This window comes from Ochotona princeps, chromosome 5 (assembly GCF_030435755.1).
Source record: "Ochotona princeps isolate mOchPri1 chromosome 5, mOchPri1.hap1, whole genome shotgun sequence".
Classification (NCBI taxonomy): Eukaryota; Metazoa; Chordata; class Mammalia; order Lagomorpha; family Ochotonidae; genus Ochotona; species Ochotona princeps.
In genome coordinates, this window is record NC_080836.1 from 71,887,058 (window position 1) to 71,913,240 (window position 26,183).

At 38.5% G+C, this 26,183-nt stretch overlaps 1 protein-coding gene across 5 annotated transcripts in view; it reads right to left on the reverse strand.

Moving 5' to 3' along the window:
• Positions 1 to 26,183, reverse strand: part of HECW2 (HECT, C2 and WW domain containing E3 ubiquitin protein ligase 2) — a 396,630-nt gene that overhangs the window by 44,313 nt on the left and 326,134 nt on the right. For all 5 annotated transcript variants that reach the window (XM_004576960.3, XM_058664754.1, XM_058664753.1 and 2 more), the window contains 3 exons: positions 23,984 to 24,080; positions 8,358 to 8,441; positions 5,982 to 6,091 (listed from right to left, as the gene is read on the reverse strand). In XM_004576960.3, coding sequence (XP_004577017.2) covers positions 5,982 to 6,091; positions 8,358 to 8,441; positions 23,984 to 24,080 — 291 coding nt within the window. The remainder of the gene's footprint in view (positions 1 to 5,981; positions 6,092 to 8,357; positions 8,442 to 23,983; positions 24,081 to 26,183) is intronic.

The following is a 26,183-nucleotide window of genomic DNA, read 5'->3' on the forward strand; positions in this document are numbered from 1 at the left end:
TGTAGGAGGACACTGTGACCCTAGAAGGTCAGCAAGCACAGGATTACAGTTGATTGGACAATATTTGTATGAAAACAACTGAATGGGTGCCTTTTGTGTGACTGAGTGGATAACCTTTGCATGAGAACAAACAAATGGCTACCTTTTGTATACCTGATGGGATATCATTTGTGTAAGAACAGTTGAGTGGAAAGCATGTGTATGAGAACACTTGGTGGAATATACTAGACAAAAAGAGTCCCAAACAAAAGCATAGAAACAGTTGCTGGGTTTGTTGATGAGCTCAATACCTCCACCCTAATCCTATATGACCCTCAGTGTATAAAGTCTGTTGCCCCTAATAAATTTTGGCTATTGATCATCAGTCAGTAGTCCATGGGTGTTATTATCGGCTCCGTGCACCAAGTCCACCGCTGCAGGACGGCGGCACTTGCCCAAAGCAGAGGTGATGAAGTTTGCCCAGTTTTGCTTTATTCTCCAGGAACAGGAAAAGGTTCTTTTTGAGATTGCTAAAACTCACGCACATACCACTGATTGAAAGCAAAACCTGTGCTCTGATCTTGGCACAGATCTTGGGAAAGGTACAGTTTCCCAAAAAGGGAGAGCTGACAGGCTTGCCATTAACAGCAACCTGGAAGCATCAGGAAGGAGGACAAAAGAGAGTGATGCCCACAACAAAAGCAAGTCTTTATACCGTGACAGAGACAGCTTCTGAGAAAGAGTGGAAGGTAGAAGAAAGGAAGGAGCAAGGCCTGGGGAGAGAGGAGAGAGATTATCAGTGAAGTGAGTAGGAGATGGGTAAGCAGCTGGAAGATACTATCAGTCTGATGGAAAAGAGAGAACATCTTAAGATGTGCCCCTTTTGTCGGGAAAAACGATTGCCCCAGCTCAAGACAATCTTAGGTCATCTTGACCATTAAGAGCCCACAAGCTCAAGTCCTCAATTCTCACACACCTATGGTAAGTGAGCTGATGGTAGTGTCCAGTCCTAGTTAGCTGGAAAAAGCTCCACAGTGTTAATTCATTGGCACAAGGATCCCCTCACACCATGAATATCTTCAATGGTCCACGTATGAGAAATCAGGAGATACAGTATTTGTGAAAGAGTTCTGTCACTCAGTGGGTTAAACCAATCCTGATGCAGTTTAAGCCAGGGACTTGGTTACCTGAACACTTACATCAGAGAGTACCTCTCCAACAATACGAGATAAATTAGGTGTTACTGCATTTAAATTCCTAGAAATGTAGCTCAAAGTAAGTTCTGAGTCTCATATTTGGCACAATAAACCATATGGTGTTTGGCAAGATCTGTTCTTCCTGGCACAGCTGAGACTTGGGTTGCCAGTGGCACAGCTGAGGTTGGGGTTGCCATTCTAACAGTCCTGGGAAAACAAGCTTTCAGATTCCATCTTTTTTTTTGGACAAATTTTAGGTGAAGACTCTAACAGCTGCAAGAGGCAGTGAGTCAACATTTCCAAAGCTCCTCTCTGTCTCTTGTACTTGAAAAAACACGGAAATGTGCCTGGAATGAGGAAAAATATGGAAAGATTATGAGGTTACTGTGCATTCTGAATGAGGATCATCAAAATTTATTATTCTCATAATTTTCATATTAGTCTCACACCATAAAAAAGGGTAAAATTGTAGCCAGAAGATGGTAGATCACATCACACAAAAAAGCATATTTGAGATGTTGTTTTAAAAAAAAAAATCCTCCTGGAATTTTGGTAGGAGAAACTATTTTATTCAAAGAAACAGAAGGTTGCTGCAGAGGGGAATCGAGGCGAGCAAGGCTTGCCCTGTGGCCATGTGGTATTCGGTAGAGTCAGGTTCATTGATATCAGGCAGGACATCCTAATTTCAAGATCAAACAAAACTCTCTGCAACTAAACAGGCCAAAAATATGGGAAGGATTCATCCTGAAAATTAAAACCATCACAAACACTGCTAGCAATTTAGATATATTTGGATTACATGTGTCTTCTGAAAATGTTTAAATCTAAGTTTCCAGAATGCAATTTATGACCACAGTGGATTCCTCATAGGCATTTGTGATGCTAAATGAAGACATGAACTTAGTCACCATTTAGAGTATGCATATAGTCTAGGAGAATGCTCACTGAGGCACCAAGAACACACTATGGAGAGCTTGGGAAATAAAGAAAGAACCTGGTGATCTTTTTCTTATGGAAGATAAACCACAGAAAAAGCCTGCTGATATAAGACAACACTCATGAAAAACACAAAGCAAACAGATATATAGGTGAACAAGTATATACATGTAGTTTCATAGATGGACAGTTTAATGGAGACTAGCATACCAGGAAGATACATTGAAGTGTATCTCTACTCCTAAATAAAAGGAAGACTGTTAAATATACATTAACAATAGGATACTAGATTTTCTACATTGCTTATACCTACAATGCCATGATACACGTAAATAGCAGAATTTTGGACTTGTGTATATTGCTGAAGATCATACGGCAGATAGTAATATGGCAGAAAATGGTGGTTTGGGAACAATGGGAAAACAAAGGGAGTTAGAGGGAAGAATTTCTATACCTACAAAGCCACATTACAGAAAATAATAAAAACATTAAGAAAGAGAGAGAGAACGAGCACTCTTCTATCTGCCAGTTCACTGCCCAGACACCTGCAATAACCAGGGCTAACTTACAATGAAGCTGGGAAGTAGGAGCTTTATCCTAGTCTCCTGTAGGTGTGGCAGCGGCACAAAGACACAGGCGATCTTCCGCTACTTCTTCTAAAATTATTAACAAAGAGAGGATTGCAAGTAGGGCAGCCAGGACATTAACCAGTACTCATATGGGATGCCATAGTCACAGATGGTGGCTTTACCCACTGTGCCACCAGGCCTTAACCTGAGGGCTTTTTATCTGGAGTCTGATGTCTATACTCCAGAATCATCTGTAGGACTGTGTGTGTATACACATGGACAATTATTTACAGGGTAGGTTCATGACTTTTATCAGCTTCTTGCAGTGTTCCACGGAGCTCCTATCTTCATGGTGAGGCTTTTCCATTTAAGAAAATGAGTTGGGGTTGGGGGCAATTTTGACCTAGAGTTAAAGTGCAGCCATATTCTACGTAGGAGTACTACATTAGTCAAAGGCGAAAGATCTATACGATCAGAAGAGAAACCAGAGCATGGGAGTACCTACATTTGACACCCACCTCAGCTCTCAACTTCAACTTCCTGCTGATGCAGACCCTGGGAGGCAGCAGCAATGGCTTAAGCGACTGAAGATATGGAGAACACACCTGACTACTGGCCATCATGGGCATTGGGGGAGTAAACCAACAGGCAGGAACTTGCGTTTTCCATCTGTGTGTCTAAACTAATTTTTTTAAAAGGAAAAAAAAAATGCCTGCCATGTAAAAGAATCTATACTATTTCCTTTCTCTCAGTATACAACACCAGATAAAGCACAGTCCATTTTAAACTTCACACAAGTTCTTACCAAGACATCATTAAGTCTCTGAGCAGCCAGTTTAGACAAGCTCAGGAAGAAAGGATCATATATTCTGCTCAGTAAATGGTTCAAACATGAATGAAGTATACTTCTCAAAATGAAATTTCCAGGAAGAGAGAGAAAAAGGGGATAAAACTAATATATAATTTGCAGTTATACTTAAGGCACAAAGGAAGTTATTCTTCCAAAAATAAGGTGAGTGATTATTACTAGACCCCTTTCACAGAAATGGAAACTGCCCAAAGTCACATGACTATTAAACAACTAAAACTGTCAGTCCCCATTCATTCCCCCAGTCTTCTAAACGTACACATGCTGCTGTGGATGCATTTCCCTTCATCCCATATCAACATAATGTATGTGCTCATTTTGTTCCCAGGTTCATCTGTGTGCTTCTGCCTCCATGCCCAGCCTTCCCAAGGGTCCTGGGCTGCGTTGATTGTTGCTTCTTTGCCTCATTCAACAAACCACTTTTCCTTCTACCACAGCTGTGACTTCTGCCCACTCAGGCTTGACCTCCCTGCCCTAAAATCCCTTCTTTACTCTTCTTCTTCCAACTACTTTTCTAATTTACTTTTGTTCTACTCTAATAATCTAATCACAGCTATTCCTGATTATAAATTCTCAATGCCTTTATTCTACAAAGTAGAGCTCCAGTGACCAACTGGCCCTAGCCTACCTTTCAATCCGAGTTTCAAGGACTTTCCTTCATCTGTGTGGAGGATTAATTCGTCATGCTTCCGTGATTTGGTTTACACTGTGCCTTTGACTAAAATGTCCTTTCTTTGGTCCACCTGGTAATCCAATATCTTCCTAGGCCCCACTTAATCCCTGTTACCTTCCTCTTTCCCGAAGCACCCCAATCCACGAAGAGACAACTGTTCCCACACTTGTGTTCCCATATATCTCTTCATTATAGAACTAACTACACTGTTTTAAAGAGCCATTATGGCCTCACCGCCCTACCATTAATCTTTCAAAGACAGAAACTGTGTCAGTCATCTTTATAGTTCCAGGATCTAATTCAGTGCTCAGATCATTGTTGGATGCTCAATAAATCTGTGTTAAAAGAACAAATTAATGGACCCTTTTCCATTTACATTATTCATTTAGGCTGTAGCAACATTATCATAGCCAATGCAAAAACGATTATTATTTTTAATAACAAATATTTATTAGTGTCATGGTAGAAGAAGTTCCTATACCAAATATACATGACCAAGTTGTTAAATAGAACATTTCCAAGTGAACATGCCTCCTAACACAATGTTAAGATAGTCAAGTCCTGGGCCCAGCACAAAAGCATAGTGGTTAAAGTTCTCACCTTGCATGCACCAGGATCCCATATGGGTGCTGGTTCTAATCCCGACAGCCCCAATTCCCATCCAGCTCCCTGCTTGTGGCCTGGGGAAGCAGTTGAGGACAGCCCAAAGCCTTGGGACCCTGCACCCGTGTGGGAGACCTGGAAGAGCTCCTGGCTCCTGGCTTCGGATTGGCTCAGCTCCAGCTGTTGCGGCCACTTGGGGAGTGAACCATTGGACGGAAGACCTTCCTCTCTGTCTCTCCTCCTCTTTGTATATCTGCCTTTCCAATAAAAATAAATAAATCTTTTTTTAAAAAAATATAGTCAAGTCCTTTTGTCTCCCCACCCCAAGACATGTGACCAACTGCTAACAAAAAGCAATAAAAAGCCACTTGGGCTATAGCATAAGATGCATGTTATGTATCAAAAAACACACAGCTGTTTTAATGACACATAGAGAGTTTAGGTTTATACTGAATAGTTTTAAATTTCAACTGTTCAAGTGTGACTAATACATTGCTTATGGAAAGCATAAATGTAGCTGATGTTCTATTAACGTCATAACTACCTTCAAGAAAATACTATTTGCTAACCTGTGTTTTTAACCATTCATAGACTTTCCCATTCATTTGCCCATTCAAACCTTTATTCACATGTTCCTCTTTCAAAAAGAGTTGCAACTTAACACATTTTTGTGAATCTATCAATATGTCTATCTCTGTTCTATTTAATGCAGTTAGTGAACATGACTGGAGATTACTTCCAAGACTATTAAACTGAATAGTTTAAATTCTATATTGTTTTTTAGAGTAATACTACAAATTATCTCTATTGTCTATCAAATGGTTTCATAACTACAGGTTTTTAAAATGTTAACAAACTGAGTATTTGGGTTCCTATTTATTTTCCAACATGTATTAGGAATTGAATATTATAATAAAAAGTAAATTTCATATCTGAGTATACCATACTACTAACATTTATCCTTTTACTCACCCTTTTTTCTTCCAAAATCTCCAGACACAAGCCACTTTTTAAAGCAGCAAATGCCATACACAATGCACCAGTACTAACACTGAAGATGGTCCCAAAACGCTCCCCTCCTGTCCTTCAAAAAGGAAAGAAGATCTGACCTTGGGTTCACTCCTCAGAGAATTCCCTGAGAACAGCCAGTGACTTACCTGGTGAGTTCTGGGGAGATGACACAGGGGAGCCCCGTGGGGACTGACAGTAACTGGGGTGCAATAAGGCATGTGGAGGCACATACGACATGATCTCTTCCTCAAATAAACTGGAGAAAGACCAGAAACAAAATGTTTCAGCCAAATAGATGGAGCAAAGTCTTGTTTGCATAATTAATAGGATAGTGGATCTCTCTCTGGTTCATTCCATCCAAGAACTGATTCATATCCCAAAGGGGCACCTGCCCCTCTCCTTGTGTAGGTCGTCCTTAGAGCCGACCAGTTGATTGTTGTAATGTGTGTGCAATCCATAGTTGCTTTGTTTTTCCAACTGTAGACACCATAATTTCCACTTTTCCATTCAAATATGCAGTTTCAGTGTATTTGTTTGAGAATAGTAGCTGAGATTTCAGATTAGGAATGAGACTCAAACACAATACAAAATGTTTACTGAGAACCCATTATAAATACAAAAAGCATGATTAATGCCTATTTGAAGGAATATTGTGGGCTTTCAGTTCTCAAAGAATTTAAAATTTAATATGAAAAGCAAGAGTAAAATAAAGCAAAAATAAATCTCTGAAATAATGACAACTGCTAAACAATGAGCTTCCTTTTTAATTCAGGCATTCTTCTATTTTTTTCACAGAAATGAGAATTTTTATTTTAGATTATTCAATTGAATGTTTTCTCTTTTGTGTCAACATTCCAGTTTCTAAACTTCTCTTAGATGATAATAGAGGGAGGCCGAAAATCATGGGAATCCTAAATTTTTTCATTCACTATTACGGCACAGAAAAGCACTACTGATTAGATTAAGTTCAAGCAAACTCTTGCCAAAATAGTAGAACCATGTTTATTTTTTTCTCTAATTTATTAAAACACAAAAACTCATTACATTTTAGAAAACATTCAATAGAAGTCACTACAGTTTAATGTCATGGAGACCTAAAGAAAGACCTCCTAAGGATTTTCAACCAAGAGCACATTTTCAGTTGTTGCAATTGAGGGAGGGAGTGCTACTGGCATCTGGTAGGGAGAAGTCAGGAGCTGCTGACAATCCTACAACACACAGGACAAGTCCCTGCAAAAGAAAAAGAAAAGAGAACCCAGCTATCCCCGAATGTCAGTACCAGCAAGGCTGAGAAAACTTGAGACACTGCGCTGAAATTACAACTTGCTTGTTCTTCCTTTGGTACTTGATCCACATGCGTACAACCCTGTAGACCACTGTCGCAAAAGCATTCTGTGTGCTTTTCTCTTAAGCCACCATTATACTTTTAAACTATATATTACAAACACATAAGCAGCAGTTTAAATAACCTTACCTGTAATAGGAAATTAAGCCCTGAAACAGTTGGAAAATATAGTTTATTCTTTATTGATGAAAGAGTTTTTCAAATGCACACTACACAACACACCTGTAACAGTTCCTGTTCATAGTGTATTTATGGAGAGTGATTACATCTTTTTGAACTATATGTGAAAAAAATAACATTTTTTGGCAACAATCAAATGGGTGGTCAGAAGTATGGGGGCAGGTATGATAACTATCAAAAGAGTTAAAAATGGCTGCAGGATCATCCTGAGTAACAAGGACAAGGCTGTTAGTACCTAGACATAAATAAAGCATTGTGTGACCTTCTCAACATGAAAAAGTTCTCTTCAGTTCTAGGAAAGTTACTGAGTGGAGGTCTGAAGCACTGGGTAGAACAAAGCAATACTTCATTTTGGCTTGCCTACATGTTAGGGATTATACTAAAAATGAAAAATTCTTTTAAGTGTTTAAGTTTCCCATCTAAATTACTTTAAATCTTTAAACCAAAGCCGATCTAACACCAAGGAAAAAAAACACATTTTTTTCAGTTTCATGAAGGACTACCAAGATGGCAGGGACCAAATTTCAGCTTTCTGATATGAATTCCCAAACATGAACTCTCACAACTGTAAGCAAGCAACGTGTTGAGTTGGAAAAGTAGATGAATGCACACTTTGAGGAAAAATATTTGAAAGATAATGTAGATATGATATCTCATCTACATTCTAGTGTAAACTATGTAAACTATATTCAGATAGCCTTCTGTCCCCTACTGTGAGTGGACCAATTAACTCATTAGTCTCCACAACCTTTCTTTTCTCCTGCCACCCTTCCTTTACCAGCAAAGTGAAAATGGTATTGAAACAGAGTTCAACTATAACAAATACAATCCAAAACAAACTATCACTAAATCAGCATCCTAAATCTTCAGCAGGAGCATGTCCCTACATCTTTAAGAAAAAAAAAACAAGGAGAGATATTTTTAGACTACTCATGGGTATTATTTCCTAAAGTGCTCCATAATACTTGATGCCAAGAGATTTACTACTGCCACATACCTGAGCAACATAACCAGGTCTGCATCACTTGAGAGGCGCACCAATCCTGGAGTCCCTTCAGTTCGGATAAATTGGATCTTCTCCCTATTCAAGCAGAGAACTGGCTCAAAATAAATGTGGTTGGTTTAGGGAACATATTCTATGACAAAGCTCATTTATATAATGGCAATATTTTTGTTACCTATAAAGTAGCATCTATTGTGTGATATCCAAGGAACCCACATCCAGCGTACCTGGTTCCTTTCCTTGTAGAAGGACCTTGTGTGTATCAACATCTCCCAGTTACAACATTGGGATGAGACACAAAGTTATTTTGAAGAAAAATAACTGTCTCAAAAGCATTTTATGTGATTTTTCTTAAGCCACCATTATACAGTTACAACAAAGATTATTTTATTGTTGTGATTATTTTGGGGTCTTGGTACTACAGTAAGTGGCAATACCATCCAACCATAAAACCAGATTGTGCTTTTAGTTGAAGCTGGTTGTGGGTCTGATATGTGCTATAGTTTTAATAATGATGTCCTGCTATTCCAAAAAGTAGACAGTCAAGTTCATCCCCTACTGTTCCAAAAAGGGACTTGTGTAGGGATATTCAATCTGTTTTCCTGACGGCACACCATGAAGTCATATGTGATGAATTCACTCCTGCTTAGAAGCAGATAGTATCTATGCATTATAAAAGGATAGTCAATATAAGTGTATATGGCTTTTAAAAGTAAATGAAAAGCTCATTTAGCTACTACAACTGATAATTTTATGTAGATCTATGAAAAACTACATGTGTATATGTTGTATATGCTTAAGTACAATACATTACTTTTACAATTGCTTATTGTATACAAGATAATATTCATTTTTCTTTTTATGAGTCATCTTCATCTTACTATTGTCAATATACCATATAGATATCATTTCCATAAAAATTTTCCCAGCTGCCTTCTCTGACATCATGTTATCTCAAAGCAGACGAATCATGTTTTGTAAAAAAAAAAAACCACAAACGTAATCTACAGTACTGAAGCCATTATTTTTGGTTGGAATATAGAGGCGAAAGCAAACATGCAAGTTGACTTTGAGTTCTAAGGCAATGATAATCAGATTACTAAAATCTGAAAAAAATACCATCCTATAATGTAAATTTATTTTGATTTACTTGTTATCTATAGAGAATTTTCTTTTTCCATTTTATATTTTTCATAAATCTGCTGCATTTTATTTTTCTAAAATCTGACCTTTTTTAAAGAGGTTACTTACAGGTCTGAAAGCACTGGGTTGGGAGGCAACTTCACAACTCACTCAATGTATGGAAATGTCAATTGCTTTGCCCTTAACCACACCGCATACAGTGAATGATAAAAAGTTCACTCGATGGTTTTCTTCTAGTTTAGTTTGACATGATATGTTAGTACTTGAAATATCTGATCTCTAGTACTGCCATGTTTTCTCTTATGTTCTTTGTTGCCATAGGTTAAGGGCTATATATTTTAAAAGACTATTAAGTAAACTGCAGACAAGCATGTGAATAAATTGTTCAGAAGATCTTCAACTGTCTGCTCTGCTTGAAGCTTATTTCAGCTGGAAGACTTGAACCCAGCCAGAATATTTTCTCCCAAGTGCTGCGGTCCTGTGTCTAATGCACAAGACAGAGGCCAAAGCCTGCTACCTGGTGAATAGGCAAGAATGGTGAATAGATAAGAGACCGAACTGTTGGCTTAAAAAAGCTAGATGAGACACAAAGTTATTTTGAAGAAAAATGAACTTAACCATCAAAGTACTCTTATAAGGGTCAATAACAATATGCTTTGAATTTGCAGAATCAAAAGCTCTTTCCAACAAGCATGCTGATTATCTCTCTAGTCTACTACCATTGCGGTGAATCCAAGCAAATAGAACAAAACTGAAAAATAAACATGCTGAGCACTTTCTCCAACTTTCTTAACTGGAACTAAGCACAATGGGTTGAAAGATGGTAAAGATGTTAAGCTGTAGACAGTGACTTTGAGGCTTCCAGTGAATAAGCAAAGCATCATAGCTTCCTGACAAGGATGACAAGGTGAGGAAAAGAAAGGGAGGAGGCACCCGAGGAAGTATGTCAACTGGGAAACTTTTCATCACTTTTCAGATATGACGACTAGGCAGCAAAAGCAACTGGTCTTATTTTGGAGGCGAGAACATAGCAGAAGCCAGGCTGAGGCAAGCTTTCCACCAGGCCAGTTAATTTATCACAATCACAAGTTCTGGGTCATATGCTTACAGGAATCAGCACTGGAACATGTTATCTGATGTACCTCACGCTACAAAATACTTCCTTCTACCACTGTTCTCTCATTCAGCAGCACACATTTTCTGAGCACCTACACACCTGCTGCGTATGGTACCACACACTGGGATTCCATCAGAGAACAGAACAAAGGTCCCTGGTCCAGGGCCATGAGGTGCAGGGGAAGAAGACGTCAACAGGCAAGTCTAGTATTAGGTAACAATATTAACTTGTTCTGCTCACTTAGTTGAATTCTTTTTAGACATTATGTCTACTTCCTATCATCATGTAGAATTCTGCAATGTAGAAACAGTAACTTATCAATGGTTACAGAACAGGTCAAGGCTGATGAAGAGAAAAGTCATCAGACATCCTCAGAAATGTCACCAATATTTTCTAAGAAAGTAAATAAAAAGGAATTCCTTGTTACCAGGCAGTTCCCAAATTTTTGCAGACCAAAGTTTCTCAATATGGTATCCTTGTCTAACAGAAATCTACAGCATAATTTCAAGTTCTGGAGGAAGCTTCTTTGTTTCATGTTGATGAGCAAAACGACTGAAATGAGAGGTGTATTGTCTGAATAGCATGGATAAACATGTCACCAAAAATTGCCATGCAACTCTGGCAGGTTTGCCATTACAAGGTAGCTGGTGCCAAGTGATCAAAGATGAATTTTTAAAGTGCTCGTGAGCAGAACTGGCTGTGCCGAGATCAGTAGCACCTTGCTATGAAACATAACAACAGCCCCTGCTTCCCACTCACTGCAGTTTTCTGCTGCAATATTAATTTGCATCATGAAAATAATCAAATGAAGCTAAGCAATATATACACAAATTGTCACAGGCAAAAGAGGAAACAGAAGTGATAGATATAAAAAGTAAATTATGCATTTAAGCTCAATAATGCACAAAAGATTTCCCGAGTTATTTAAGAACTAAAGCTTTGCAATGGTTTGCAAGTAGAAAAGAGGTGGTAGGATCACTCCTGCCAAGACACAGTCCATGATACGCATTTTTTTCTTCTTGTTAGATTTAGGGATCTATTACTGAATGTACTGGTTTATCAAAACAATGAATCAGTACATAAAATAACTTTTTATTAAGAAGAAACAATGACTGTCATGATGCAGAAGAGGCACTTGACAGATCACTAAGTGCAAAACCAAACGAATCATGTCAAGGATCTGGTGTTGTGGCATAGAGAGTAACACCTCTGCCTTTTACACCTGTATCCCATATGGGTGTCAGTTCAAATCCCAGCTGCTCTCCTAATCCAGTTCCCTGACAATGGTCTGGGAAAGCAGAAGAAGAGGCTTGGGCCTCTGCCATCCAACATGGAAGAATTCGATGAAATTCCTGTTTCCTAGCTTCAATTTGGCTCATCTCTGCAACCACTCTGGGAGTGAACTAGTGGACAGAATCTCAATTTCAATCTCAATCTCAATCTCTCTCTCTCTCTGTTACTGACTTTCAAATAAACCAATCTTTTAAAAAAATGTCAATCACAAGCCAAACAACACAGATAAACCTCTCCACTAATAATAGTCTCAACACTGATGATTACACAGGCTTGTCTCACTTTCATAGCATTAATTCGATGATCAAAACTAGCTATAAAATGAAAAAACAGTCTACATTTTTTGCTCCATTATCCACTTCTTTATCTTAGATTTTTGATATCATCATTCATAGCTTTATGTACCAAAGTTCCCTTATAAGCTATAGCAATCTTTTTATTTTTACTTTAGTAATATTTGGTAATAAAATTACCAGTCTTGGATAAGTTTTAAGCATAAAGATTCTTATTTTGACCCATAAGGAAGTAGCATTAGTTCAAATGTGATTAATTTTGCTAGTTTTTACTTTGTATATCTTTTTGTTTTATAATTTACAAAAGCTACAATCACAAGTTTATACATGTTGTCCAATTAAACTTCCTTTGAAACATGAGCTTCTCCTGAGAGCAAAAGTCCTTACTCCTTTATCTTCTCGTTCCTCAAGTACTAAGCCAAGCACTGCGCTGTGCACACAAGCCGGGCACATGACCAGTTAATGCCAAAATAATCCTCTGGCTTCCAACAGTTGAGACAGTCTCACTGCCATTTTTTGCTCTAACCAAAGAACCAAAAACAAACAAACAAACAAAAACAAAAAACTGAAGAAGCCGATATCAATTTCTGTACTAAAAGAGAATCTACTGATTCTATAACAGCAAAGCACAGACACATTCTCTTAGCAAGGAAACTCCCTGCTTTTAAAACAAGATGCTAATCTGTGCAGTGATGACCACAGGCAAAAAAGTCTCTCCTGCTGTGGTCTCCCAGGAGACTCACTATCGCAGGCCTCTGTAACCACTTCCCCCTAGTGCAATCACTTCCGCAAGGAAGATGAGCTCTAGCAGAAGATCATCTAAGGACAATGAACAAAGTCTCAAGACTGGAATTCCCACAGAACATGCTCTCACTGAAACCAAGCCAGATTCTGGCAAAGTCTGAGAGGGGCGCGTGTTTAGAAACAATCAGAAGCAGCAAGGCTGAACTCCCCAACACTCTGAATGCAGACCCAGCTCTCACAGACATGGGTCAGTGACTCACTCACAGATACACAAATGCCTGAGTGTAGTTTTAGAGAAGTTATGGTATAATGTCAAGAAAGGAAACAGCTTTGCTCATTCACACTCATTAGCAGAGTCAGAAGACCCTGTCTGACTTCATGGACACAGCGAAGAAGCAGAAAAGGTTTTTCTTTGTCTCCCATTATACAGTTCAGATTTGAAAATATGGCCATATGATTCTTACAGATACCTAGGAGAGATGTGAATTATCCACATGACTTGGGGTAAAATTTGTCATAAATGGACATAAAATATCTCCATTACAAGTACGGAAGGCAAAGACAACAGTTAGCCTAGAGTCTATACTGTAAGCACACATTTTAAACTCAAGAACACTCTCAGATGTGCCTCACAGTTGTGTGTTCTTTTTTCAGCAGACAGTGTGATCTACTGAAGAGCAAGCCAAACCAGATCTCTGCTGACCCAACCCTGTTTCTGTGGCTGGCAAACTGTTCCGTGTTGTTTACACTGGTTTATTACACAAATATTTATCAAGTACTTCTATGGTACGTAGCAAACAAGATGCTTTTCCATAAAATGGAATGTTGTATCAAAGAGATAAAACATATGCAGGTGGTATTTTCTTATAATTCAATAAATGATGGGAAACATTATTCTCAATAAAACCAAAATTTTACATTTGTAGAGTAGCCCTCCCATAGCTGCAGTTTTGCTGTCCAATAGCTCAGTTTCACACAGTCAACCACAGTCTGAAATTATTAAAAGGAAAATTCCACAAATAAACACTGGACACATTTTAAATAACCTTTACTAAATTATTGTTATAATTGACCTATTTATTGTTAATTATTATTGCTAATCTCTTTTAGTAAATTGTAAATTAATTTTTACTGAAGATAGGAAAATTATAGTAAATGTAGGGTTTGGTACCACATATAGTTTCGTGCATCCACTGGGGTTTTACGCAACATCTCCCCTATGGAAAAGGATGCGTGATAGTACACCAGAAGCATTTCATATCCGTAAGCTGAATTCACACACATCCTCTAGCATTCCAACAGTCTAAATTCTAAGCCCATTCACATTCTGCAGAATTGATATCTAGGATATAATGGAGCGCTAACTTTTTTATTCTCACATTCTTATGAATTATAACATTGTTTTCTGAATTTGAGAACAAGAGTTACATTAAAATATATTCAGAAATTAAAACTATGTTATAGGATACTATGCTATGTTATAATTTAATTTTAAAATAGGCTCACAAAATACACATATAAAAAAAACCCACTAAAGGGCCTGGTGTGGTAGCCTAATAACCAAAGTCCTCGCCTTGCATGCACCAGGATCCCTTGTGGGAGCCGGTTCTAATCCCGGCAGCTCCACTTCCTATCCAGCTCCCTGCTTGTGGCCTGGGAAAGCAGTCAAGGATAGCCCAAAGGCCCAACAGACAGCCCAAAGGGACCCTGAAACCTTGTGGGATACCCAGAAGAGGCTCTCGGCTCCTGATTTCAGATTGGCTCAGCTCCAGCCTTTGTGGCCACTTGGGAAGTGAGTCAGTGGACAGAAGATCTTTCTGTCTCTCCTCCTCTCTGTATATCTCACCTTCCAATAAAGATAAAATAAATCTAAAAAAAAATCACAAAAAAATTAGTCACTGTGAAATGCTTGGAGTGGGCAGGCCAGCTAAATAGCTCATAGAGAGATTACTAGAGATAAGGCAATATTTTTCAAACACTGATATCAAGGCAAAGGAAAAATCAAAGTACCAATTTCAGTAAAATAACACTTCAAAAACTAGTAAGTTTCCTGCATTATGGCCATCAATTAAAAAAATCTATCAAAAGAGAAACATAAAATACTTTGGGAAATCCTTTTCAAAAAGCATTCAATTCCTATATAAAGAAAAACTATATTTCAAGAAACAAAAGGATTGAACACATGAAAGGCATAGCCATACAAGGAAACTGGAATTCGCAAGTATCTAATTGTATCCAAATTAATTTTAAAATAAAACACAACTTCAAGTAGAATCATTATGTACTTTTTTCAAGTTCAGAACATTATTCAAAATTTCATTTCAATACTCAAGATGATGGTATGTTCTAGGGAAATTTACCTTCTATCATAATAAATAATTACTATTCTTTATTGGGTTATAAAATGCATAGTACAATAAACAAAAATATATCAATTGTTATATTAAAAGATGACTTCTATATCTTTATGCATATAATTCTGTGCAAAGAAATAAAGCTGCTTATCCCTTGGGGGTAGTTTTAAGTGCTATTATTAATTATCAATTATACATATGTCTGTGAAATTGATTATTTAATAAATGTATACTAAACATCATTTTATGCAACAATGTGAGAAGTCCTATTAGGACTAAAAAGATGAACAAAACATAAACCCAAACTTCATATATTTATGCTGCATTTGGGATAGATGTATATAATGATTAGTATAACAGAAAAACAGATGTTTTGAAATATTTTAAGATGGTATAATTATGTTATCTCTTCTGTAAGTTATAAAAGCGAGCCACAAAGGCAGGTGCTGTGGCTGTTGCTTCGCCTGCAGTGCTGGCATCCAATATGGTTGCTGGTTCGAGTCCTGCTGCTCCAATCCCCATCCAGATCCCTGCTTATGGCCTGGGAAAGCAGCAGAGTATGGTACAAGGGCTTGGGGTCCGGCACCCACCAAGAGATCCAGAAAAAACTCCTTGTTCCCAGCTGCAGACCAACCCAGCTCTAGCCGCTGCAGATATCTGGAGTGGGAACTAGAGGAATAGAAGATCTCTTTTTCTCTCTTTTTCTCATTTCATAACACTGACTTTGAAATTAAATAAATAACTCTTAAAAAGGTAAAAGTAAGCCACATATCATATCTGATTTTTAGTACACTAGCATCCCAATGGATTTATAAATAATGTCTTCTGTATAGTGTATCTCGCTTCCAAAGAATCTGAAAGTGATAACTTACTCAATGTGAAAAATTAATAGTACTCATTTGTACGCAGGAAAATGTCCATGAAACAAGGTAATTTTAGTAATGTTGATGATGACACATGAGTTTTTAAGTAGAGGATCTTTCAAACTAATAATTGTATTGCTAGAGACAAAAAAAAGAGAAATGAGGAAGTATTAACAGAGAAGGGATGCTTTCTTTTTTAAGAAATATTTGGGATTCATTAATAATTGGTGGTTCACTACTAATAACATGTAACATACTTCCTAAAAGCCATTTTATTAAATGCTAGTGATGCTCAGTGTTCTTGATGACTATGGGAGTGGACTCAGCACTCCTGCAGGTTGGCGGAAAGCGCTGAGGCAGGATTCAGCATCATTTTGCCTTGGTCCACAGAGAAGCCATATCTGGTTAAATACCAAAGAAAGGCAACATTCTACCACATTGTTTCCTTGGTAAATGAAACACAATACAGCAAAAACAAATGCTGAAACAGATATACCTAAAACAATGTTATCCCTCAGGTATGAAAAGGACTTGAAAATCCTGATATATCAGTAACAAAACATTCTGAAAAATATCTACTGGATTCAGTTATACCAGGGAACTACATTTACAGGAAAACAATTTAACACATGCCTGTGTGGGCTATTATAGAAAGGATCTAAATTAAATCTGGCTATCAGAGTTCATGTTTTGTGACTTTATATATATATATATATTCATTTATTCATTAATTACATTGTATTACATGACACAATTTCATAGGTACTGGGATTCCCCCCACCCTCTTCACCCCAAACCCTTCCCCCATGGTGAATTCCTTCACCTTGATGCATAACCACAGCTCAAGTTCCATTGAGATTCCCTAACTAAAAGTTCACACCATACAGAGTCCAGTATCCCACTTGTCCAGTTCAAGTTCAACGGCCTCTTAGGGAGGCCCTCTCAGGTTTGAAAGCAGAGCCAGCAGAGCGTCACCTCGATCAATTAGAAGCTCCAACATATCATCAGCAACAGTCCAGGTATGATGAGGCTGGTGCAGAGTCCACTGATTGACATAGTCCATCTTAGAGTTTCCCCCTGTCCAGTTTTCCGCTGGAAGCATATAGCTGAGGTGGTTGATTGATCTACTCCATTTTCCATCTTTTCTTGGTTAATGCTTTGATTCCTCCATTTTGTTCAGGGGAATCCCCTAAAAAAACTTTGAGGCATTCCCAGTCCAGGCTCCTACATGTACTACTAGTAAGCACAGTGCCCGAAACCGTCCATCACTCCGATCAGCTGGTGGTTTTGTGACTTTTTATGTTAGGTAACTGACTGCGGAATAATTTCAAAGCTAATAATTATGACAGACCAAGAAGATAGAAAAGCTAATCATACTTATGATGTACGTATCTAAAGCATTCAGACATCTATAAATTAGGACGCACAATTTAATTAAACCTGAATGGCCTTGTTTCTTTGCACAAGTCACAGAATAGGGAACAATATCCTAGAACTCTCACTAGAAATTATAGAACAGTATAGTGACTAGAGTTAACAATAATTTAACATATATTTGCAAAGGGCTAGAAGAGAGGATTTTTAATGTTCTCAATATAAGTATAAAAGTGCCAATAAATATTTAAACGTATTAAATATTTACATTATCATAAAGTGGACCCAACACAGTAGTGTGGCAGCTGAAGTCCTCACCTTGCACGTGCCAGGATCCCATAGGGGTGCCAGTTTGTGGTCCCACTTCCCCATAAGCTCTCTGCTTGAGGTCTGGGAAGGCAGTAGAGGATGACCCAATGCCTTGGGACCCTGCACACACATGGTAGACCCAGAAGAAGCTCCCGGCTCCTAGCTTCAGATCAGCTCAGCTCTGGCCACTGCAGCCACTTGGGGAATGAGTCAATGGACAGAAGATCTTCCCTCTGTCTCTCCTCCTCTCTGTATATCTGACTTTCCAATAAAAATAGTCACCAGTTCTTATCCTGGCTGCTCCACTTCCCATGCAGATCCATGCCTATGGTCTGGGAGAGCAGTGCAGGACAGCCCAAAGACTTGGGACCCTGCACCCATGTGGGAGACTTGGAAGAAGCTCCTGGCTCCTGACATCAGATCAGCTGAGCTCAGGCTGTTGTGGCCACTTGGGAAGTGAACCAGCAAACAGAAGATCTTTCTCTCTGTCTCTCCTTCTCTCTGTAAATCTGTCTTTCCAATAAAAATTAAAAAATAAAAAAAATAAATGTAAAAGATTTTAGAGTAAAGCACCCTGTAGGAAACAATATGAAAACAGATTTAGAAAAATACTCTACTGTAAAGTTAATGTTGGAATGAAAGAGATTTTAGTTGCATTACTATTAGACTCACAGAATCACACAGTTCTACTCATATGTACGATCACAGGATTAAGATTTTGAGAATTAAAGTAAGTTTAGAACAATTTAAACTGTATCCTCATAGTAAAAAGACTGAGGACTAGTACTATAACATCAATTCAAATTCTGTCTACTATGCTTACACAGTACCAAGTGGTCTTTTCAATCTTTAAAGGAACCACACAAATTAGAGTTTCATATCTTCACTTTACAGATGAGGGGTGCAATTTGGAAGGTTGTTTTACTCCACAATCAGAGCCACTTGGTGAATAAATTGCAGGGGCAGAACTGAAGCCCAGGTCTGTGGGAGCCCATATGAGAACTCTACTACTGGACCATCACTTCCAGCTTCCTAGGGAGACACAATCTTCTACCAGGACACTCCAATGACTGTGACTAGGCAGTGTCAGTAAATTATTCTAGGCAAGCATCTCTAAAGATTCTATTACTATTCTCGCAGAAATCATACAAACATCACAAACCAGGTTTCCTATTATTCAAACTTGTTATGACAAAGCTCAGAAGATGGCCATGTTGGTCCAGATATCTGAGTGAGCAGAATAAATCTGAGGATGAGGAGAGTTGTATAGGTCTTAACAGGAAGATGCATAAGAATTCTCAGATGTAAACTTAAGAAATTTATGCTAAGCAGTTGGAGGTTGACTGAGATTAATTATTTCTGTTTCAGTATTAAATATGGGGGAAAAAGTCTGCCACAAAGCTGGACGAGAAATAGTTTAGAAATTATGAATGCTGAGGTTTGTTCTAGGCAAGCCAGTGTATGGAAACTTCAACCTTTTAAAGTTTTTTTTTAAAAGAGTTATTTATTTGAACGGCACAGTTCCACAGATACACATAAATACACACACACAAACAGGGAAGGAGAGAGGGAGAAGAGGGAGGGAAAGAGCGAGACTGATAGCATGAGATTTTTCCATCCACAAGGGGTGGGGCTGGGCCAGGCTCAAGTCAGCAGCCTGCAACTCCATTTAAGTTTCCCATGTGACATGGGCCCAAAAATGTGGAGTGCCTTCTGCTGCCTTTTGGGGTGCATGATTAGGGAACTAGGTTGGAAGTAGAGCAGCCAGGACTGGAACTGGCACGTGTATGGGTAATGCCAGTATTCTAAGAGACATATTACCTACTGCACCACATTGTTGGCCCCCGAAACTTTAGTGTTTTATTCCATCTAATAATTTCAAAACGGGTAAATATTTTTTAAACCAGAAAAATTTAACTACAGCAAAACTGAAGCCCATAAAATATCATAATAGTGAATCCTGAGAATTTTTTCACTTCCAAATTGCTGATTTGCAAAAAACAAAGTGTGGGAAAGACCAATTTACTTAGAATGAAGAAAAGTGTCACAGATCACATTCCCACGGCAAAGGAGTAAGCTTGTTGCTCAGAATAATTACGATTTATAGGCAGTACTATAAGAGGAGAATCTCCGCTCTTAACTCAGGTCATGATGCTTGGATCTTCATAATAAAATGTTACATAAACACCAAACTAGAAATTTTATTGCATGTACATGTATCATCGACAAAATATTATTAAAGGTTGTTTTGAATAAGCTTTCGGAATTTATATACAATATTTACTACATTCCATTTCAGTTTTTATTTTCATGTCATGTCACACAGACATCTTAGTGTGATTACTGTCTTCCAAGGACAACCCAGGATAGAATATAATAATCCAATAGGGTATCAGCCATTAGAAGTGGCTTATTTACTTATTTGAAAGGCAGAATGACGTAGAGACAGGGAATGCAACAGAAACCTTTTCTGTCTGGTTCACTCCCCTAACTCCCACAACAGCCACACCACAGGTTGGAGCCACACCACGCCAGAGGCAGAACTCCACTGGGTCTTCTCCATGGCTGCTAGGGGCTCAAGCCCATGGGGCAGCTTCCACTGCCTTCCCAGACAGCATCAGGAGGACTGGAAGCAGCACTATATGGGATGCAGCAGCTGAAAGTACAAGTCACATCCCATTGCTTGGAAAACTGGTCATTTCACAGAAAAAGACAAGTGAACTCCTAAGAAGAGAAAGCTATATCTATGGACACAATCTAAATAAATGTTTTATCTTCTTTGATTTAGAAGGAACAACAAGAAAAACCCAAGGCATATCATTTGTTACCCTTTATTCTATAGAGGAAATAAGCAGAGCTCTTACTCTTGAGTGGCTTTGCCACAGATGAAGAACACTGTATACAGGACTACACTGGGACTCCTGATCTTTGCCCAGGTCATGACAGAACAGCCCATGGTTACCTCTGACTCACAGATCACCCAGGATCATTACTCCACACATAAATCGCTATCAGAAATATCACTGAGACATGAGATAAAATATTCCCAACTGCTTCTCCACCTCTGCATTTTTGAGCATGCTCCTTACAATGCAATTCTTAATGATATGAAACAGAATGTTCTTTCAGATACAGGTACTTCCCCTTCATATTGTTACGATAAGCAAAATGCTTAACTACCAAAAACTGTTCAGAAAATCAAAGTGCAGTGTGTCACACACTCAGGGTAAGAGGAACAACATTATCTCATCGGTTTAAACTTCTGCTTCCTTCTACCTGACATGGTTGCATATTCTCTCCATGGCCCATTTCTGCAGATTTTTAAAAAGTTAAATAGAAAACACACTTCAGAGCCTATCAAATAACTTCTTAGTGATGACCACCAAGTGAAATTTATGTCAGAAGATTAATCGTCAGCAACCTTTAGATCACAGACACTTAAAACTCTTAAAACAAAAACAAAATAAAATAAAACTGAAGCTGCCTACTGGGGTCCACAACTTTCCCTTTCATCAGGATTTCTTCAGGTTATGGCAAGTCACTGAAGAGTAATGATCAAGTTGGATGCCCAGACAGATCCAATCATTTAACGTCTCCGTTGGGAAGGATTTAAGGATGTTTTATTTGGGTTGGGTAATAATGTGGAGAACAGAGAATAAATGAAAAACTTCTCGAGTTTCCTCTTCTGCTTTTTTTATAGTGGATGTGATAAATTCAGAAGAATAGATGTCAGTTATAAGTCGTGTGCGTATGTGTGTGTGTACGCATGCATGTGTGTGTGTTCAATCTGAAGGTGTTTTAGTCTGGGAGCTAGAATCTCTAAGATCTTTAATCGGAGTGAAGAGCCCATGTCTGCAGTTTCGTTGACTAACGCAGCCTGCCCATGACTCTCCAGGGCCCCGGGGATTGGTGCGTGCATGCCATGATGAACACACACACCAGAGGCATGCTGGACAGTCTCAGCAATCTTTTTTGTGACTGAGACTATCAGGCTTGGTAAAACGGGGGAAAAGCATCAAGAGTTGGGTTAAATGTTAACCATGTGAAACCATAATGTCTGTTGTATAAGCAACATTTGTAGTGCCGTCCTTTGGAAGGCTTTAGAAATTTTAGAAGGCAATGGCATAAGGACATAAGAAAAAGAACATCATAGTTACATTTGTTGTAATTTATTTTCATTCAACAAATAAATATATGTAATCATCAACTGCCAACCATTATCTTAGGTATTTAAGAAGGAAGACAATGAGCAGGATCCATATCATCATATCATATATCATATCATATCAAACTATATCACATTATATCCCTTATTAGGCAATTGAGAAGAAAGCATACGGATCTGAACTATCAAAGCATGACAATTGAACAATTCAAAGAGTACGAAGCACTTGGACACACTATATAATTAATCACCAAATTTGTCTAGACCAGAGGTGATTACACCTGTCTATGCCATGAGAATTATATGGAAAGATGTTAAGAAAATAATACTTGGCCTCCATCACAGGCCACCTGAGTTAGACTTCTAGCCAAGGTGTGGGAAGGTAGTGGTATGAATTCAGAGAGGAGAGAGGAGGTGGAAGACATGAGGCTTGGAATTTTGAATCATATCAAGCTCTCCAGGCAAACTTGATGAAAACATTTGGGCACAAATGAGTGAATCAGTATTGAGAAATACTGCTGTGGGCCAGGATGATGCTCTTGGGGAAAAAAACATATTTATGTCAGCACAGGTAATCTGTAGGCCAAGTGAGTTCTGTAGCATTTTTAGTAGAAACTCTTTTTCTTCCCTTATTGATGCCCAGTTCACTAAAATTGGGACGCTTCATCCTGGATCATGATCAAGAGCCATTAGCGGAGTTGAAAGGTTTCAAGGAGGGAGAACTCTTCTGAGCTTTTTTTTTTTTTAAAGATTTATTTATTTTTATTGGAAAGGCAGATATACAGAGAGAAGGAAAGACAGAGAGAAGATCTTCGATCCGATGGTTCACTCCCCAAGTGGCTGCAATGGCTGGAACTGAGAAAGTCTGAAGCCAGGAGCCAGGAGCCTCCTCCAGGTCTCCCACAGGGGTGCAGGGTCCCAAGGCTTTGGGCCATCCCCTAATACTTTCCCAGGCCACAAGTAGCAGCTAGATGGGAAGTGGGGCTGCCAGGATTAGAACTGGCACCCATATGGGATCCCAGTGTGTTCAAGGCGAGGACTTTAGCAGCTATGCTATCATGCTGGGCCCATGTTCTGAGCTTTAAAAGAAAGCTCTCACATATCAAATTCAGATGAGAAAAGTTTGTCAGGAAGACAAGTAGCCTGCCTTCAAGAAAGTGGAACCAGGCTTCCTGCTTGCTACACTAAGAGTTGTTTAGAAGAGAGGGCTTAGGCAGGCAAATGTTAGACTCAAGAGAAGATTAGAATATCTCTAGGGGTTTATTGTGGAGAAATGTGAGCACCAAGTCTAGGACTTTACTAATCCCAACTCAACACATGCACTACCACTCAGGCTATACTGCAAAAGCGTAGTGCCTTGTAACTTTCATTATCATTTGCACATCTGAGATGTATTTGAGTGTAATTTTTTCCTATTTTTTCCTTTAAAGATACTTTTAGTTTGTGGGTTGATCATATTCAATTCTTATCCTTAATGGAAAGAAACCAGGACTCCAATGGCCTGATGTTGCTGACATGAGATATTTGTGCAGAACATGCCTTCATAATAAATGCCGGAAAGGGGCCCAGCATGATGGCCTATTGGCTAAAGTCCTCATCTTGCATGTGCTGGGATCCCATATGAGCGCCAGTTCATGGGCCAGCTATTCCACTTCCCATCCAGCTCCCTGCTTGTGGCTTAGGAAAGCTATAGAGGATGGCCTAGGGCCTTGGGACCTGCTCCTAACTGTTGGGTTTGGATCGGCTCAGCACTGGCCATTGTGGCCATTTGGGGAGTAAACCAACAGGAGGAAGATCTTTTTCTCTGTTTCTCCTCCTCTCTATAAATCCGACTTTCCAAATAAATGAATAAATAAATAAAATCTCAAAAAGAGAAAAAAGAAATGCTGGAAAGAAGAATGCTTACCAGTGTTACTGAGACCTAAGGCGAAGCACACCTTAAGCAGCTCTGAGAGCTATGGTTACCTGAGTGAGTGATTCCTGGTGAGATCAGGCTGACGCTCCTGCAGAATTTCCAAAATATTGGGTTGACGAAGAAATGCAACAATTTTATCATTGTAAGCTGAAAAATATCAGAGAAGGTAACACTTCCTTTAAAAAACTGTAATTCATTCTATGGATACAAATCCAAACTTAAAAAAAATCTGTTATTTGGGTAAATATTCACTGTATTCAAACTCACAGATATTTATATTCTAAATTAGATGCAACCTATTATCTGTTATTGGAAAATACATGTTAGAAATTATTTACTTTGGAGGAAAAAAATTGGAAGCAGTTGTCTCATCCCCCATACTTGAGCCCTCCCCACCTAATCAGTAGTTCACATGGGCATACATCCTTCTCAACCATGTAAACAACATCAAAAATAAAATAATCAAAATTTTTTTAAAAAAGAAATGACTTAACTCCATGTTCAAATAAAAAACATTAAGCTCCAAATAGCTCTTTACCAAACCAACAACAGCAACAGCTGTAACACAAGTATCATCAGCAGTAATATACAAAATGTGTTAAAAAAAAAACCACTATATTCTGGTCAAGGTTGACTAAAGAAATTTTAAAAGAGCTAACAAAATATGTTAATATATCTTTGACTCACAGAACTCAGACGGAATGATTCTTACACATCAGAGATCCTGGTACAGTGCACACTTGTTTACAAATATGACCAAGATATATGCTTTGCTTAAGCTAACAAGTGATTAAACAAAAGCAGTGTAGTTCCGTGTGTATGTACCAACTCAAATTTTAGCTACATCACCCTGTCTATACGTGCATATTTTAACTACATGTGAATAAGACATTTTAATAGATGTCATTATCTGGTGGAATAGAATCACACTGTCAACTCAAAACCATCCCTATAAAAAATTTCATTATATATAAATAATGGAGACATTTTTATAATTGAAGCTTATATTGTACCTAAGAGCACAGACTTGAAATATTTTAAGTAACAATTTTATACAATTTTATAGTACTTGAAAAGTCTACGTGCAACATTTAGCATTGTGTTACCAGTGATACCATAAAACTGTGTTGACTTTGACCCTAGTTTACCCAGTGGTTGTCAAACTCCTTTAGGTCAGGGTCATTACATCTCATGGTAGTCTTTTTTTTTTTTTTAAGCAAAAATTTTACATCAAAAGCCAAGAAAAGGGAGATTTTGTGGCATTTGAGCTGTCAAGAAGAACTGGTGCACCCCCCCACCACCCTGTCTACTTGATCTGCCTTACAGGGTCCACACCCAATAATCACTCATCTACTTAAATCTCATCATTTGAAAATTTTAATAAAGAGTTCTAAAATTTATTTTAAATTCTGAGTTTTAAACAGAAATCCTCCATCTACTGGTTTATTCCGTATGTGGCAGCAATGAGCAGGGCTGAGACTGGCTAAAGCCAGGAGCCAGAAGCCACCAGCTTCATTCCACAAGAGTCACAGAGGCCCAAACAGTTGGACCATATTCTGCTGCTTTCCTGAGACCAGGAGTGAAAGGCTGGACCAAATGGAGCAGCTGGGACTTAAACTAGCACCCATATGGAATTCCAGTATTGCACATGGTGGCTTTACCTGCTACATGACAATGCCTTCCCCAAATCTTAACTGGTCAAGTTGGTTTCTACTATACACCCACATTCATTTTTTTTTTAACTTTCTTCTTTGAAATACTCTTGCTGCCTTCAATTTGCTACAAGATACCTCAAGATGTGGTTTTGGAGCAGGTATTTGGCCTAGCAGATCAGATACCAGTGGGGATGCCTGCCTCCCTATGATGGAGGGGTTTCATTTCAGTGAGGATGCGGGGTCGACATCGGAAGGACTGGGTTGAATTCCTCATTCTGACCCCCAAATGCAGCACCCTGCCCAGGCAGACCCTGAGAGTCACAAGGATGTTCCCTGCCCTAGTCCAGCGCTCCTGGGGACACTGAAGAATGAGCTAGTAGATGAAAGTTCTGTCTGTATTCCCCTCTGACTCCCTCAAGTAAAAAACAAAGATGCTGTCACTACTGTTTAACTTTGTGAGGCTACTACAGATTCCCACGCCATTTAAATTCTGTCTCGTGCTTCAAGTATATGCTTGTCCAAATGCTTACCTCAAAATGAGGTAATTCCTTGTAAAACAAGGAATTCTCTATACATTCAGCAATATAATACTTTT